The following is a 19,034-nucleotide window of genomic DNA, read 5'->3' as shown; positions in this document are numbered from 1 at the left end:
AGCATCAGTTCACCAATTTTTGTGAATTGATGTTTTAGATAATTTCAAATGCTGTATTAAATTAGAATAAGTGTATATTGCAATAATCCCTAAGTAATTGTATATTTCATATCTATTTCAGTACCACCATTCTGTGTGGTGCTGAAAAATAATATCCATGGAGGTTTGAAAAACATTTCACTGAACATGAGATAAGGGATTATTAAACTAATAACTGCTCAGATGTGCTTACATTTTTTATTTTTATTTATTTATTTATGTTGGTAGGCAATCCCAACCAAACTGTAGCAACCTTGCCATATATTGTGTGAAGATATTAAATTATAGAAATATTTAGATGTAATTTAATTAATAACCAACTATATGCAAAGAAGAAAAGAAATATTATCATAGCTGCCAACTCTCCATGATTACGATGGAGAGTCTTTCTGATTTTATTTAACCCTTCTCTGTTGCAACACAGTAACATAGTTTCTCTGTCTTTCTGCAATGGTGTAAGTTCGATCCTGTTTTTTTTCCCCTCTTTTTTTTGCATAAAGATAAAACTACATTAAAAAGAGAATTAAAAAAAAAAGTGAATTTCTTATTTTCATTAATGTATTTAAAGATGAAATGCACAAGGTATAATTATATATGGGTTTTTAAGTAATTAACTATATAATATCAGTGTAGATACACCATAGTTTACCCATAAATTTAAACTATGTGTGTAGTGTAAAAGGCATAGTCTTAATTGTATCTCATATTGTGGCTGCCTTCACGAGATACAGCACCTCCGTAGCCAGGTGGGCAGGAGCAGCAGCAGTGCGTAGCACACGCTTCTTGATTAGACCAGGGTTCAAGGCCGTGACCACCAAATATGGAGGATGCAGAAAAGTCAGGGAATGACCACCGCATATCCCTGGAGCAATATGGCCTTAGTTGCTAATGCTCCTAAAAACCAAATAACTAACAAACAAATAATAACGAGATACTAGGTACTGCACTACTTTGAATAAGTAATACTTCTCTAGTAGAGAAGACTACTGTTATTTATTCTTAGTGGATACCACCACCCAGATGGCACCATTTCAAAGCTGTTGGCCTATCATCGGTGGGTGGGCAGGTACCCTGGTAACCTCTTTGTGAAGGCAGCCACAATATGAGATACAATTATGACGATGCCTTTTACACTACATACATAGTTTATAATTTATGGATAAACTATGGTGTATCTACACCGATTATTATATTAGCATTAGTAGAAGCACATGATGCAAGATGCTATTATATTAGCATTAGTAGAGGCACATGATGCTTATGCAGCATCTTTCACCCCTCTGTTCGTTCCAAATACCTGTCCAGCCCAGCCTTAAATTTATTTAGGCTATCAACTTCCACAACAAGGGATGGAAGTCTGTTCCACCAACCAACTACCCGCTGGCTAAAGGCAAACTTCTGCACATCTATCCTACATCTGTCTTTCCTCGATTTGAATTTATGCCCTCTCAGGTAATTATTCTGAGCAAGAGGAAGAATCCCATCAGCATTGAACATGCTCAAACCATTCAAGGCTTTATACACTTCAATCAGATCACCTCGCAGGTACCTAGTCTCCAGACACTGTAATTTGCAAACTTAAGCCTTTCTTCGTAAGAGCAACCCTTTGTACCATTCACTAATCTTGTTGCCCTTCTCTTCATATAGTTAATTACTTAAAAACCCATATATAATTATGCCTTGCGCATTTCATCTTTAAATACATCTGTACACCATTTGGCATCTCTCATATTGTAGAATCACTTTGCAACTGTGATGGCATGTTGCATTACCAGGGTACCTGCCCACCCACCCACCAATGATAGGCCAACAGCTTTGAAACGGTGTCGTCTGGGTGGTGTGTTATCCACTGAGAACAACTAACAGTAGTCTTCTCTACTAAAGAAGCATTACTTATTCAAAGTAGTGCAATACCTGGTATCTTGTTGTGAAGGCAGCCACAATATGAGATACAATTAAGACAATGCCTTTTACACTACATACATAGTTTAAATTTATGGGTAAACTATGGTGTATCTACACTGATATTATATAGTTATTTTCATTAATGAATACAAAACATCTTAGAATAGTTTGCTGTAATTGTTCGCTTAACCAGAAAAAGGTAAGCTGTATTATGCAGGTGGTCTTTCATTTCCAATGTAAGCATGATATGGGAGCTGATTTTCTCTCTCTCTCTCTCTCTCTCTCATAATGGCTTTCAAAGCAAGTCGGTGAATGACAAACTAATCAGTAGTGTGCTAATATAACCCAATGAAATTTTACAACTTCAAATATTTAATGCACTCATTGCAGAAGCTGTATGATTATGAATAAATTTGATAAATTGTGAACATAATTTGGCAGCCAGCATGATTTTCTATCATGCATTCCTACGACCAGAGCATGTTTTCTTACAGCAGTCAAAAGTCTACTGAATTGATGTACTTTGGTTTGGAAACTGACAGGTGTAGAAGGAAGCATGAAATATAATGTTCAGATTATCTCAAGCCACAACGTACACATTTTAGAATAAAGTACACCCACAGGATTTTTTTACCAGTATAGCAGTGCTGAGTGTGAGAGATTATCCAGGAGGAAAAAAAAAAAGTTTAAGACCTCTTTCTGGTGAAGCTATGCTATACTGGTAAGCAATCCTGTGGTGTATTTTAATCTGATGCGTGTATGTTATTAGTAAAATAAAATTTTTAGTGCCCAGTGGACTTTAAAAAAATCTTCTGCCTTTTCCAAAAAAATCTTTTTGTCTTTTTTTTTTTTTTTTTTTGTAAAGAAATCTTGCTTTTGGTAAAAAAGCTCCTGTTTTGACCAGAAAATCTGTTTTCTTCCTGCTTACAGTTATTTGATCTTTGGCTTTTTGAAAGTCAAAAGTTGACAGTTATGTATTATGCATTATGAATTACCTTTAAATTCTTTCTCAGTGGCAAAAACGTCAGAACGTTTATCCTCATAACTGTCTTTGTACTTCTTGAGTCATGTAGTGCTCTATGTGGCTTTCAAACCTTTTGGCTATCTGGAAAAGAAAATATCATTTCATCTTCAATTATTCTATCTGGGTATATATGGCTTTGCCATGGGGAGTAATTGCTAGACCATTTATGATCCCATGATTAACTTTAAAGGTTTGAGAACTACATCATTGCTTTTGTAGTTCTTTCAATATGACCGGGAACATACCATCAACACATGGGACTTTATCCACTTTTAAATGCAGCATTTTTTTTTTATTTTTTATTTATTTTTTATTATTAGACTGCCCTTAATAATATCAGTATTTATTTCCAGCAGTGCTGAATTACACTAGTACAATAGCCTCCAGCTCAAAAGGAGTTTTCTGTTGTGAAGACTAACACAAAGTATCTATCCACTGCAGCAATGACATCATCTAGATCAGGAGTTCCCAAACTTTTTAGACATGTGGAGCCCCGCATCAGAAAGAAAAAACATTCTGGAGCCTTAATAATAATAATAAAAAAAAAAAAAAAAAACACTAAAAATAGAAACAGTCTGTCACTAGCACCAGATCTTTACATATGTAATACACACATTGACAGTCCAAGGTCACTCAGAAAAGGCCAAATTTACTTTTATGCACGATGTATTCTGATTCAATTTTATAGTTTTAGAAAAATATATTAACATTCTAAAATTTCCTTGCGGAGCACCAGATAACTATGGAGGAATCCAAGGGCTCTGCTGAGCATAGTTTGAAAAAGGCTGATCAAGATTATCTACGATTGTGCCATTTTGTTGAGAAAAGGTCCTATTAGGTTTACTCTTTTTCTCTTGGTATTTACTTAGAGTGAAACTTTTTCTCCATTCTTGTCTCCCATTGCTAGTGATTTCTCATGCTTAGACTTTACCCGTCTAATCCACTCTGTTTTTATTACAAATCAACCTGCAATTATTGTATTAAACCAAATTGCCTATCACTCTATGTCCCATATTGCCTTCTTCTGTTGTGTAGTTTGCTAAATCTGTTTTTATTTTGCATTACTAGAAATGCATCATTCTCTTGATGTATCCCTTGTAATTATCATTTTTGCCTTCACTAACTTATCATATTGCTTTCATCACTTCCTTTCGCATACATAACTGATAATTGATTATTCCTGAAGGGGAGTGCAAACGTGCCTTCCTAATAACTAGAGTGCACTACACTGAAAATATTTTTTCCCAAAAGCCTTACAAAGTTCCTCAAGACTACAATTAATCAAGGCTTTCATTGTAAAATTGCTCTTGTTGTGTTGTGCCTGGCTAGGATTGCAAATAATTGCATTTAGCTCTAACTCAAAATTGTCCTTAATTCCTATGTGTAAGCAAAACCTCATTAGTTCCCTTGAGAATCGATATCTCTAGGGTGATTCAAAATTTGTGCAACACAAATATTCATAATTAAAATTTATTTATTCTTTTAAGTATTAGATTATGCAATAAATAAGAAAATATTAAATAAAGCCTAATTTTTAACAGCCCTTTGCATACTTGAATAACACATACCTATTTGCAATGCAAGTCTTCTAAGTGTGGTTATTTATTTATTTTTGGCAACAGCAATAGATGTTAATTAAAATCTTAATCACCCCCCCCCCTCATCTCAGCAGCGAAGGGTGTTGATATGTGCGCGTTGTCATGAAATTTTTGATTTCTTTGTTACCATTGAATCTGGATATTTTTCTTGAAATTTGGTGTTGATCACATATGAATTTGAGCAAAAGTATTGTTCCACTATAAAATATATTCTGATTTTGGCATAATCATAAACAAACTGGTAGAGTTTGTGTAAGTGCTACCTAATAAGTACTGTTCTGCATGTAGAGGTTTGCTGCATATTCAGTGTCTTATTCATCCATGTGTAGAACAGTAACTGTTAGGTTACAATTTGATTCAATATGCAATTCTTACAAAACAATCCAAAATGAAAGAAATTAGCTCTTTAATTTTGGGTTGTGCAAATTTTGAATCCCCTTTCAGTTGGTTACGTTGGATTGTTGTACCAGGCAGATATTCTGATTATGCTAAATCATTAATAAAACTACCTCCTGTTGAGCCAACATAGTATGCTCTTGATTGTCCCTAGTTTGTGTGGGGCCTGAACTAGTGTATCCCATCATGCATCACTAGACACTGAGTTGTTGCTGAAGCCTTGGTTTTATTCTGCACCAAAACATAAACTCACTTATTCAATAACTTCTGATACTGCACAAGCTTTAAGTTCAGATCATCACACTCACTGCATCTGTTACATAGAAATTAGTCAGCAGTTGTACTTGTGATCACCTGCAAGCAGTGCTGGTCCAAGATTTCTTGGTACCCTAGGTAAAAATTTTCAGTGTGCCCTTCAATATTGAATAAAGATAAACTTTAATCAATATCCATCTACTGCAGGATGGAAGCTTCCTGAACGATTCATATTGAGGGAAATGGACTATAATCTGCCATGCTGGTCCAGTGCGGGCTGGCAGGTTGACCGTATTTAGCAGTTATGTGCTTGAATCCCGGTCTATTCAAAGAGCGTATGCTACTGTACTCCCGCTCCTGACCACTAAGCTACGGGATGCCTCAGTATTGATTAGTGATGTATAAATCCATCTTTGCTGCAAAAATTATATAGTAGCAGTCAGATAATGAATTTTGTCATATTTCCCTCTGTAAATGTGATTCATTTTTATTTCTGTTACTCTGTATGTAATTTCTTATTTCAATCATTTTAAGGACATTTCCCCTGAAATGTTGATTTTATGTCACATTTAATTTTATATATTCAGTAAAAGAATAACAAAAATAAATAGACATACAGGAGAAATTCAAATATAATTGTTGTAGGATATTTTAAAAATATTAAATAATAAAAATTCATGGAAGATGCTAATATAATGTATGGCATAACAGTAATATTTTATTAATAAAAATGGTCTTTTAGGGACCTAAAGAGTGCAACTACTTTATTATATTATATTATATTATATTACATTATTATGTTGTATTGTTAGTTTTCTTTAAGCTGTATTACATCATTACATTAGATCACTTGTTATCATATTATATTAGTACAACTATACGACTATTATATCACCAAAATCCAAAATTAAATACAATAATTGTTTAAAGAAACGATATTTTTAATTTTTGACAAGTAAAGCACTTCTTTTTTGCCTTCTTTCTTCAGTTCAGCAAATGTATAAATTGCTTCATCAAAATTCAGTGTTTCTACAATATCATTTTCAGTGGATAAAATTGCTAAGTAATTTAGTCATTAATGTTGCATACTTGAAAAAAAGATATGTTTTTGTCAATTTTAATATACTAAAACTTCTCACAGCCTGGAACAGTTACTGGTTTGGTTAGCAGTATTCACAGTGTGACCCATAGTTTGGGCAATAATGTAATGTAAGTTGTGTGAATTGATGAAATATAGTACTTCTGAAGTGCTCTCTTTTCATCATTAAAAAAGTGTGAAGATTTAAACATTTCTTGAATAATATGTCCATGATTGAGTTGTTTTTTAAATTAATTAAGAACCCCATGTTTTGTAAAACTCCTGCATTTTTGAAAAATGATTTGACGTTGAAATTATTGTCTGATTGATAATGTTAAAAATATGGTTTTTAAAAAAAATTTCCCAGTCATTCGTGTAACTTTAAATTTATGTTCTGCTCCTAATGCTATTGCTAATAGTGTTGCTGATTCAGTTGTTGATTTATACCTTATGTGTCAGTACATCTAAGAATATGTAACATTTTTTCCAACATCTCACTGCTTAAATCTGAATCATTTCATTGCTTAGATTTATTTTTGATAAAGCATCATACTATACAGATGATGTTAAAAATTAAATTGAAAATCCTCCAGTTTTTTTGACAAGTGAGCATGCTTCAGATATAAATTTTGAATCTAAATTTTTTCCAAACAGTTCTGTTAAAGCATTTCTTATTGGCACTATTTCAGTTTTTAATGCAATGCAGTCTGCATCCTCACTATGTTTCACACAGTGGTTTTGATGTTAATATTTTAATGTCTCTTGTAATCTTGTCTCTTCCCCATCACGATACTCCACCATGATGGGAAAGAGACAAGATTACAGTCTTTGAATAATGCCAAAAAATTATACCACTGTTACTGAACTCTTCATGGCATCCCCAATTAATAAATTTAATAAATGACATCTGCATGGCATATAAAATGCTTGTAGATAAGAATTTACAATTCTTGCTCGGATTCCATTTTCTGCCCCTTTCATATTTGATCCATTGATGTAGCCCTGACCTCGACAGTCACCAATGTTTAAATGATGTTTCTCTAATATATCAACTATGGCTTCTTATATTCCCGATCCAGTTATTTCTATTACAGACTGATAGGTTTTAAAGTGTTCTTTTACTTCCGATACTTCAAGATCAAAGAATCTTCAAGTAAACAAAAGTTGCTCAACATTATTTTCCTCAATGGTACAATCTACAATAATGCCATAATACTTTGCCCTTATAGCCCACTCTAATATTTTTATACAAGTTAAATCCCCAAGTATATTTTTTTAGTGTGTTTTGGATTGTTTTCCTACAGTAGTAAACATGGTTTTTTTGGAACAACTCAGCAGAGATGTTTATTTCTGTCATAAAACTAAGTTGTAGCTGTTTGTTGTTATTTGGTTTTTAGGAGCATTAGCAACTAAAGCCATATTGCACCAGGGATATGCAATGGTCATTCCCTGACCTTTCCGCATCCTCCATATTTGGTGCGCATGGGCTTAAACCACGGTCTAATCAAGAAGCATGTGCTATGCACTGCTGCTCCTGCCCACCTGGCTACTGAGGCGCCTAAGTTGTAGCTACCAAGCAATTCAACTAAACTTAAAAAAATGCTGTGTAAATAATTTTGGGAATATAATATTTTCTTAAATATAATTCTCCATTATTTACTTTTCTGTACAATGAAGTGGAAAAACTGCAATCATTGTACAGTTGTTGGACTGCATAATATAGGTGATCTATTTCCACATTGGTTAATTTTGTCATCCAAGCTGATATGTTTTGATATTTTGGTTTGGATGTAGCTTCTTTGGTAATGTCATTACCAGGAAGAGTATGGCTAGAGAGTGATGACAAAGGATCTCCTGCTGCAATACTTATATTTTCTGTTATAGCTTTTATGGTATTTTGGCTTTGTGTAGACCACTGGAGTTAGAAAGTGATGATGGGTGGCCATCAATTATAACTACATTTTCTTGCAACTGCAAAACAGTATTTGTTGTAAGAAAATCTGAAATTTTCTGCCATTTTTGAACTTCCTTCTCCAGTTCCAATTTTCTTTTACAATATTGGTAACTACTAAGTTTAATCAGGGGTATGGTTACTGAAAATGTAAGAATGAAGTTATAAGAAATAGGATTGAATTTTATGAAATATGCACTTATATTTACATAAATATATAAGTTAAAGATAAAAAATATGATGGAATGAATGGAAATATGAGGTTGCAGAGATGATTACAGAAAAAACAAATTGAGCAATTTTGCAGAAAATGTTGTGGGTACAAAAATGTTATGAAGAATAATATTGATTTTGTAGTTAGATCATTTATAACTGACAAAATATAAATTGGTTAGTGTTGGCCATTTGGTATTTATATATCTTAAAGTATTTTTAATTAATTCAGTTAAAAAGTTGAGAGAATTTTTTTTTTTCAATAAAAAAGCAGAATGTTTGGTTATTACATGAGTTTTTGTTGAAAAATTTACAAACAAAGAAGCTGTACTTACTTTAGACTTCACTGATGTTCTGTCATGTAATAAACATTAAACAATAAAAATCTGCTTACTACAGAGAACACTGTTCTCTGTTCTGTTTCATCCATAGACCTGTCAAAGATTGTTTATTAAGAACCTTCATTTCCCTTTTCTCCTTCTCAGATCCAGAAAATAAACTTCCTTTGAATAGGTTTCATTGCACTCAAGTTTAAGGAATTTGGATTGTGACCTTTTGGCATTGAAATACTTTTAATTCTTTTTTTTATTAAGTGACAGCAAAGCTAAATCTAATTTTTTGTAGCTTTCTGCCCTCCAAATCTCTTTCTGTGCTCCACCAGCAAAAACTTCATTCCCAAGTGAAAAGTCATATTTTGTGTTTACTTTAATCAAGACCATTGAGATAGACATGAAAAATAAAATATAAATAGTATATATTGTTTTTGAGTATTATTTAGAGAATCATCCTTATATTGTCCTTCCAGGCACCCTATATAGCTTCCCAGCTCACTTGTATCTCTGGGCAGCCCTGCTTATAAGTACCCTTCAAATTCTTAACAAGCTATGCTAAGTATTTGAAGCAATAAGATTCAGACTTAAAAGCAAAATTCACACAATTCCAGTGTGAATAATGTACTGTGTTATTTTTAAATGACCTTGTATTAACCATAGTTATAAGAAATATTAAATATTTCATAAATTAAATATAAATTATTACTTAACAGGCTAGATTTTCTATAAAATTGAAATAAAAATCAATTACTGCTGGATTGTAATCCTGAACAATGTTCAGATTAACCAATGAACAAAACATACACAAAACTATCTAGAATACTAGAGGAACTAGTATACTGAGGCAGAGTAGCCAGTGCACCAAAAATTTTCAAGATTAAGAACCTTTTTTCATTTTATTTCTGATGCCAAAGGGTTTGAATGCATTTTAGTCATTGCAAGACTTGAAGTTATGAAGAAAGTTATGTAAAGTGAAAGTTTAGACTTCTTGTGTTTTTTTTTTTTTAAGCCCTTCCCCAGTGAGGAAGGGCTTAAAAGGTAGCCTATAACACATGGCCATTTTCTTTTTTCAAAGGTTTCTGTAGTTTAATATCTCTGTTAATTGTAAACTCATTTGAGCAGTTATTAATAATTTAATAAACCCATTATTATAAACGACAAATAGTTTTTCTAAACTATAAAGGATGCCCTTCAAAGCTTTTATTAGAAATCCACAAAGAAGGTCTATGAATCAGAAAACATTGGAGTGTCATAATGGGTAATATAATGAAAAGGTTATTTAAAAAAAAGCTTTTGAAGGTTTGACCATTGTGTTATGATTTACAAATTAACAGGCTAATTTGTAAATTCATAATCTACATAAGTCAGTATTATTACAGTTATAAGAAAGTGTCATATTAAATATTTTTATTTGTAGAATTTTGTTTCATTTTACAGCTAAGATGACTTGTTCAGAGAGTAGTAATATTCAGAATTTGTGATATTCAACTTAACTAACATTCATATATATATATATATATATATATATATTTTTTTTTTAATAGTTTACTATGTATAGCAATCTCATTACTCGTTTTGCTTACCTTCACTTTTATAGCAAATAATAGGAGTTGTACATAATAGAACTTTGATGTGCAAATATGGAAAATATCCAGAAGCTTAATTCACCATCAGCCAGTCTGGATGATTTGTGATAATTTTTTACAGTATACATTTTATGTTCTATTTAAGATAAGGTTTTTGTGCTTTGTTTTTATATTGAATTTCATTAATTTTATTGATATATAGTTTATTTTGTGCATGATTAAGTTTAGTTTTTTTTTCAAAGCTTAAGTAATATTTTGTTTTGATTTCTTAAAAGGTTTTTACCCATTTGCATTTATTTGATATCAACTGTATTTGTACTGCTTTATCTATCCATTTACTCTTTTCTGAATTTATATATTTGAGCAATCTTCTACTCTTCTTAAAAGCATTAATTTGTTTTTGAAGCATTCTGAAATCCAAGAAACTTCAGAATTCTTAGTTAATCTAAATGTGTCTTTGAGTGTATTGTAATGTTCTGGTTATGTTAAATATATAGCATAGTATAGTGTATATATCCAAATAAAATGTAACCTATTTTGTAATTCCACACCCTCGTCGGTAGCACTTTATGTCACTGACAGGACTTGACCTGAGCTCAAGTCCTGTCCGTGACATAAAGAAGGAATTTTTATGGGCCTTTTTCACAATGGCTGAGTTAGGCTGTCTCAGGTGTGGGTAGCATGGTATTTCTCCTGGAAACTGGTTTTTTGACCAGCAAACCAACCTCAGAACACATCTAATTTATAGACAATATACACAGAGCAATATATGGCCTTAGTTGCTGACGCTCCTAAAACCCTACAACAACAACCACATTTTGTAATTCCACAATTTTATTAAGAATGAATATAGAAATTAATTAAAATTGCTGTAGAACATGCTGAACGTCTCCACCTTAATTTGTATAGACATGCATTCACTCATTATTTGATGCTATTCTATGAAGGATATGTCCACTGATGAACATATCCTTCATACTCTATGAAGGATATGTTCATCAGTGGAGCAAATGCAGTTCTCAACGTTTTGCTTCAATCTTATTTGGTATAGGCTGATTTACTACTAAATTTTATATACTTACTACTAAATTTTTTGTGACATTACAAAAATAAACACAATCTTCTCAGGAAAACCCTTGCTAAGGCATTGCAGTAATAAATGCTGTACTGATCCCCAAATACAGTCCATTCTGGTTATTTGGGACACATCGGGACTAGTGCATTTTGGCCGGATTAATCCAATTATCCAAAGTTTCACGTAAATAGTTAAAAATACAATGTACCCCCCTTTACAATTGGTTCCCTGTACAATCACATTACGATGGAGTCACCATAGTAAAGTACTGTTCACTATATGATGTGCAGTAAGTCCCGGTCGTTGTGATCACATTTGTGAATTGAATTTTAATTCTATTAAACAGCGATTCTAATTAGCGAAAATAGGAGGAATATTAACACAGGCTATAAAAGCAAAGATATGTTAAGCACAAATTTACCCTTTATTACCTTACTAATTAAAAAATTAAATGATACGTTACAATCAGAAGAATTATGTTATAATTGGAATAATTAATATGTACTGTAATATGTACATTGAACTAGTTGATATTTCTGTTTACTGACATTTGTGGGTGGGGGTTAAAATTTAAAACAGTAAAAAGATAAGCAATCAATAACAAAGAACACAGCACACACAAATTGCAAGTAACACAATACGCGCAAGTGAGAACGGAGTAACGAGTTACAAAGCTTTAAAAATAGGAATGAAGAGAAGATCTGAAAATTAATTTTTTTATATGATTGAAGATTTCATGGAAGTGTAAACACATTTCACCATAATAACCCACAGAATTCCAGCTGTCGGTATTATTGCAAATTCAGTAAGATCAAGTTTACTGTCCGTTTATGACAGATTTCACTAACACAAAAGCCCAATAAACAGGTGACTGCTAATTGTTTTATGGTTGTGACCTCCAGAATTTCGACCGAACCATGTGGTACCGTCGGAGACAATCGTAGGGTAATCTCCAATGCTGCGGTCTCCTGCCCCGATTAAGCGGCATGCTGTCCCAATTAAGCGAAGTAAACCGTGGCTATTTTCTCGATTGGTTCTGTTTTTTAAGATTTGCCCCAAATAAACAGCTGCCCCGATTACCTGGTGGCCCAAATAACCAGAATCCACTGTACTAATTTCTAATTATGAAACCTTCTACCACTTTTTTAAAAATATCTCGCTACATATTCAGTGACATTGTTCTGTTTATGTGTAGCACCTCAGTACTCACTGTTGACCAATGGGCTGCACAATAAATGGATAACCTGTATTATTAGCATTAGTTATTCCTGTAGAATAAATAATATAATAAAATATTTAGAATGAAAAAAACAACTAACTTTTATCTTAGTAAACAGCTTATGATGCTATCCTATATCACTTGTTTCCTTGCGGAGTTTGTTTTTGCATGTCTAGGTGTTATTCATTCAAATTTCACCACTATTTACTATGACTTCTATATGCATGTCTGATTTGTTCACTGTAACTATAACCACCAGCAGTTGAAAAAATAAACAGGAAGTAAGCAACATTGCCCGTCCATTGGAATGGTACAAAATTACTCTCAATTCCAGAGTATGATCCAGCTTTTCAACTTCGTTAACGTGATCGAACTTAGATTTATGGTTGTGATTAGAGAGCTAGAGATTACTATCTTATAAAAATATTATTTGAAATAAATCTTAGCATTATGTTTGGGCTTGCAAATATCAGCACTTATCCCTCCTCTTCTTATTGCAGTTTTCTTTGATGTTAATATGTTGCAGGTAAAGACTGATATCAGTTGTCTTTTTCACTGAAAAATATATGAAAATGAATTGCAGATGGGTTTTACCTTTTAATTTTTCTTTGGTATAGCAAAGAGGAATGTATTCCTCTTTACTATATCATTTTAGGGGAAGCAAGTTAATTACATTATTTTACTCAAATATTTAAAAAGAGGCATCCCCAGTACCTTAAGAAAGATAGCAGTACTTCTGTTTTGATGGTACAGATATTTCTGTCTTTCTCTCTCTCACACACACACACACACACGTTGTTTTCATTGCTTTATGAAATAAATATTTATTCTCCCAATTTTTTTTTTTAACATATTTTTGTTGATTTTATCTTTTGAGGGGTTAATTGTTATATTATGATATGATTCATATTTTTTAATTTTATTTAATCATTAGCTGTTGAGGTTATACTCTTCTATGTTCTACCTTTCTACGTTGTAAGCCACCAGATACAGTTTTCTATCATGAAATGAATATCAACATTTATTGTAAATGTGATTGTTTGAAACCTTGCACATTATTGCCCAGTTTGAAAAAAAAAAAATCTATATTCCTGGCATTCAAAAATCAAGTATATATTATTTTCAGGATAAGAGAAGTCAAATTTATGTGATACCTTATTTTATTTAACTGTTACTGGTTGTAATTAAATGGTATTTTGACAATAAAGTTCCTATTTATTGCTATTTATTCATAATCAGCACCACTGCTTTGTCATCACTCAAATTGCAATTTAAGTTGCCACTGGGTTATTATACTGTATATGGAATGCCAGGTCATCCTCTAAAGAGTTGGCTATAACTATCAAATGAACTGTTATAGTGGTGGCACTTCATTATAAACATATAGTAATATACTTCTTGAAAGAAGTGTTGTTTATTTGTAGTGCAATACCATTCAAGGTCAGTTGCCCAACACAAATTGAGAGATTGTTTTTGTGCATGGACATTTCTGTTATGTTTAATTAGATTTTTATTCACTTGACATCAAATCAGAAAATAACAGTTCTCAACCTCCACTTACCTGCAATAACAAAAATCTCAATATAGAGGCCCATTCTACTGAATGAACATTCCATTGTTAGAATGAGATCCTAAAAGAATTCTACATAGCTCATAACTTCAACATTGTCATACTGAAAACATTTTGTTTAAATATGCAGTGCTGTGAAATAAGAATGATCATTTATAATGATTATATAACAATCATCAGTTATTAATTAAAAGTGAATAAATTATGAAACCAAGTAATTTATAAAAACAATGTAATAATAAAATGTTTTTCTGAAAAGTTGTCTTATCCCCATTTTCTTAAAAAAAAAAAAAAAAAAAAAAAAGTAATTAAAATATAAGACAATTTATTCCAAATCTGTGAAGGTATGGCAGAAACTTTTGATTTCTTAATGTTTTATTCAGAAACCTCCTTGGCTAGACTTCAAGCATAACATATTACAAATGAGATTAATAACTTCTTTATAAAGATAATGCCTCTGAGCTGAGCTATCTTTGAAAAGTTTATCTCATTTGTGATTGTTATTTGGACAACAAATCTTTTCAGGCTATAATTCTCTAAGCACAACATATTAATTAAAACAATATGGATACCTCTCATTTCTGAACACCATGGTAGGATACAAATTCTTCTGAAGTTCTAAATTAGGAGAAATATGTGCTTCTGACATTCAAGTTATTAGATTAATTTCTAATGTTTACCTTATGAACAGTTGCACTTAGTTGTTTCTTCTATCTGTAGTTTTAACATCTTTAAAATTCAGATAGCATTGTATCTCATTCCAATAAGTTAACTGTTCAGTTTGATCACAGAGAATTCAGGACTACAGTTTGTAATGGAACAAACTGTTGCCCTGCATTCTCAACCTTTCCTTCACTGACCAAATTGTAGATCTGATTTGTAAGTTAAATAAAATGCCCAATATTAAAAGCTGAAATGATGTTAATTAGGATTAAGTAATGAGTGTTTTTCTATTGTATATGGAAGCTAGCTATAAATTTATATCTGGTAATGTTCAGAAGAGAATTATAAACTTTATTCACATAAAGTAATTTTGTGTATTTAGCTTTGATTGTTTGTATTTTTCTCATGAATATTATCAAATAGATTTTCTTTGTCAAAATGTTAATTGTTTTTAATAATTCTTTGAGGGTATTCTGTGTCATTTGGAGCCTAATTAACTAGGTGCACATCTGTATTTGTAATATAAAAAGATTACGATAGGTGGATATAACAATTTTGTGTATTAGGCTCAGTTTTATTTGCACGTAATTGAATAATAGCATGATCAAATAATTCAGCCTTTTTTTTCCCCCTTCTCTTCAATGTGTTGAAATATTTGTATAAAAATTTTTGGCTCATTTGTCCAAAAATGTTTTTGAATAAATTAGCAGGCTTTAGATAACCTTATTAACTTTCAAAATTGATATCGGTTATTAATAATGTAAATATAGTATGAGAACAAAATAATTTAGATGCTTTATTGCATTTGATTTTCAATCATGAAGATTATTCTGCTCCCATTGAAGACTGGAGCAAAGTACTCTTCATTAAGATTTGGGCTTATGTTTATCTTAAAGAACAAATATCATTATCTACCATTCTGCATAATTTGTCAATATATCATTTTAAATTCTATAGCTTCACCTGAACAGGTGAATTTGATATATATATATATTTAAAATCTGAGACACTGCCAGGACATATTTTGAAGTTACTGGATTCTCATTAGCTGGCAGATATAAAGGTCATTGTGTTTAAATGGAAATTTTACTTCCATACACTAATAGAAACCACTTACCAGATCATAAGTCAATAAGCTTTGAAACAGCTGTTCTGGCATAAGTTCTGGTAATGCCATGCAATTTAAAAAGATATTAACAACTTAAGTAAACCCACAAATAACAGTAATTGTCTCTAATTGAACTTTAAGCCTTAATGCCAAGTATCCAGCCTCAGTCTTCAATGGAAGCAAATGATCCATATGATTGAAAATGATGTGGGCTAATGGACTCTTACAGTTTGTATCTCTTCACCATCAGTTTGCTGAAAAATTATCTGAAAGTGAATATATCTTGCTGTGATGGGGAAGGTGCTTGAAAAATTAATTTTCAGATGACTCCAATCTTCTGTTATACTCCTATCAGTTTTTTTTTTTTTTTCAGAAAATATTGGAGGCCAGGGTTAACTCTTCAGTGTTTTTGAATATTTGTGACTGTGAACTCTGTTCCCTCCCTGGACTGAGAATATTTATGCACTGATGTTGTGTCTAAAAAGCACATGATAATTTGAAAGTGTCTGCTGTTTGTTTTCACCATTCTGTTTTTGGCCAGTAGATTTTTTTTATTTTTATGATAATGGAGTTTAAATTTGAGTTGGTATATACAGATGACTCCAATTTTCTGTTATACTCCTATCAGTTTTTTTTTTTTTTTTTAGATTACATTGAACTTATCCATTTCTGTATTATTGACCAATACTTTTTTGTTGCTCCATTATATATTGAGTACTTAGTAAGTATTTAGTACAGGGTCAATTAAAATAGATAATTTAGTTTAAATTTTATATTTTTTGATATACTTAATGTACAACACAATAATTAGTACAGTAGACTTGGAGAATGCATTTCCACTAGTGGTAACACATTGCTTGACAAGATGGTGTATATACCAGAGCAGTGTGTGCTTATCGTGAAAACATTTCATTCTATTGCTAGTGTAGTATAGAGCAGTGCAGAGTGATTTCTAGGAAATTTATAGGGAAGTTCAAAAATAAGAAAGGCATTGTTCGTATAAAGAGAATAGCAAGATTACAGAACAGTGTAAATGTTAATAAAGCATTTATGCAAAGTCCTTACAAATCTATGACATATCTGCTGCAAAAATTGGTTGTCATGATAATGAACTAGTAAGATCCTAACAGAAAAGATTTGATAATTTTTCTGTATAAGGTTCTTTTATACCAGAGTTTAATATTGATTTTTCTGGTTAATTTCTGTGATTTTTGAAGGAAATCCTTTAATTCCACATCTTTTTAGCTCATTTTCACCCATATGATTGCATTAACAAATACGATATACAAATGCAGGCAAAGGAAAATTCAAGCACATTAATGAGGATGCCATGATATCTGCAAAAACAAAGAGTATAGTCCACTGTTTCAACCATAGGAATTGTTCCTTCTATTTTCCTAATCACCACCATTACATGTGATTGTTATTGGCAGGTCTTTGAAGAAGGCTTCAGCTTAGGTATGATGTGAGGTCAGTTAGTCAACATACATTTTAGAACTTAGCAGAAATTCATTTTTATCCATATATTTTACAACAGTTGTTTATAGTCATACCTGACATACTCAATATTTTTAATTCCCTCCCCACAACTCTCAATGTTTATAACGTGGCAGCTTGCGAAAACTTTCATTCATTACAGAAAATGTCAAAAATGGTATTGTATTGTTTCCATCATAAATGTAAACTTTCACATTCATAGCTTAACAGTTATTTTTAGGTAGTTTATCTAAAATCATTCCATTTTATTTTTTAATAAAAATCTGGCACTTTCTATGGAATGGTTTGAAGGATGCCTCGTCATATAAGCAAATAAAAAAGCTACTCTTTAACTTGTTTATAATTACTATTGCTGTTGGAACACAAGTAGAATATTCAAGCTTCTATAAATTGATGATATAAACAAGATGGTGAACTATCTCCAGAAAACTGACATAATGTAAGTTACTTTATCATTTTTCACAGCTTATTGCACAGTTGCCTTCTGAATACTGCAGGAATTATGAAATAATGGCATCTTTCAAAACTCTTGAGACTAACCAGAAAGAAACAGTTTTATGAATTTTGACTTGTGACTTGTCTTTTTGTTTTGGTAATAATACCACAGCAGGTGAAGGTGTGGTATTATTACCAAAACAAATACTATAATTTAATATGAAGGTACTCAGCAAGCTAGGATTATTCCTTTTGTTTGAAAATGTTCTGAGAACACTGTTAGGAGAGTCAATTGCCATGTGCATGCTCACAGGTTAATCAGTTTGACAGCATTTATTTGCTAAAACAAAGATGTATGTAGTAATGCAAAATAATACCAAATGGAAGATATTATACACAAAAGATCTTACCTCAGCACAAGGCCGTAGCAATACAAAGTGGGGACAGGTGGGGGGGCACATTTTTTAAAAAAGGATCAGGTGTCAAAATAATTGCTGTGTATCACCATAATCCTGGCCTTATGTAAAGGAAACAAAAACAATTCAGTAGGAACCTTGAAAGTGGTATGCAAGTAATAGGACTGATGTATGTACTTAACATTAGTTATTACTATTAGTTAATAATTATAGTATGTATTATAGGTTCCTATATATGCTGAATGAAGGGCTAATAATTCCTGTCCACTACAAAACATTGGAAATGATTAATGTAAGGTACTGCAAAACAATTAACAATTCATTATATTGTGTGTATGTTAGTGTTCTTAATTTTGTTTGTGTGTGTTAGATGGTACTGGAATGCTGTCAGATTAAAGTCAACATGTTTTATACTATGTAAGGAGCTCTCTAAATAAAGGTTATGTAGGATTTTGTTTCTTTAGTATAGTGATTTGGAGAAGCATATGTATGCTCCTTGGAAGAATCTTCTGACTAGCATGATAAACTTGGTGGAAAAAATTCTTAAGCTAAAATAATTTTGCAGAGGTTGTTGAACTTAGGAGTTCTAGGTTCAGTAAATGGTTTGTCTGCTTTATGTGCCTACCTTATCCAGAATTCCATTGTAAACGGTTAGCTACATCATAAAGGTGATC

The 19,034-nt window shown here is 31.8% G+C and overlaps 1 protein-coding gene across 1 annotated transcript in view; it reads left to right on the top strand.

Annotated features, from left to right (window-relative positions):
• The window catches only part of LOC150091735 (motile sperm domain-containing protein 2-like), a 167,708-nt gene extending 149,638 nt beyond the window's left edge, over positions 1-18,070 (top strand). The window contains exon 17 of the mRNA XM_090369523.1: positions 17,975-18,070. Coding sequence (XP_090225649.1) covers positions 17,975-18,070 — 96 coding nt within the window. The remainder of the gene's footprint in view (positions 1-17,974) is intronic.
• The last annotated feature ends 964 nt before the right edge of the window (positions 18,071-19,034 follow it).

Source organism: Mastigoproctus giganteus, chromosome 1 (genome assembly GCF_048544385.1).
Source record: "Mastigoproctus giganteus isolate SK-2022 chromosome 1, ASM4854438v1, whole genome shotgun sequence".
In the NCBI taxonomy this organism is placed as follows: Eukaryota; Metazoa; Arthropoda; class Arachnida; order Uropygi; family Thelyphonidae; genus Mastigoproctus; species Mastigoproctus giganteus.
Note: the sequence above shows the minus strand (reverse complement) of the source record. Positions and strands in the feature narration are given on the sequence as shown.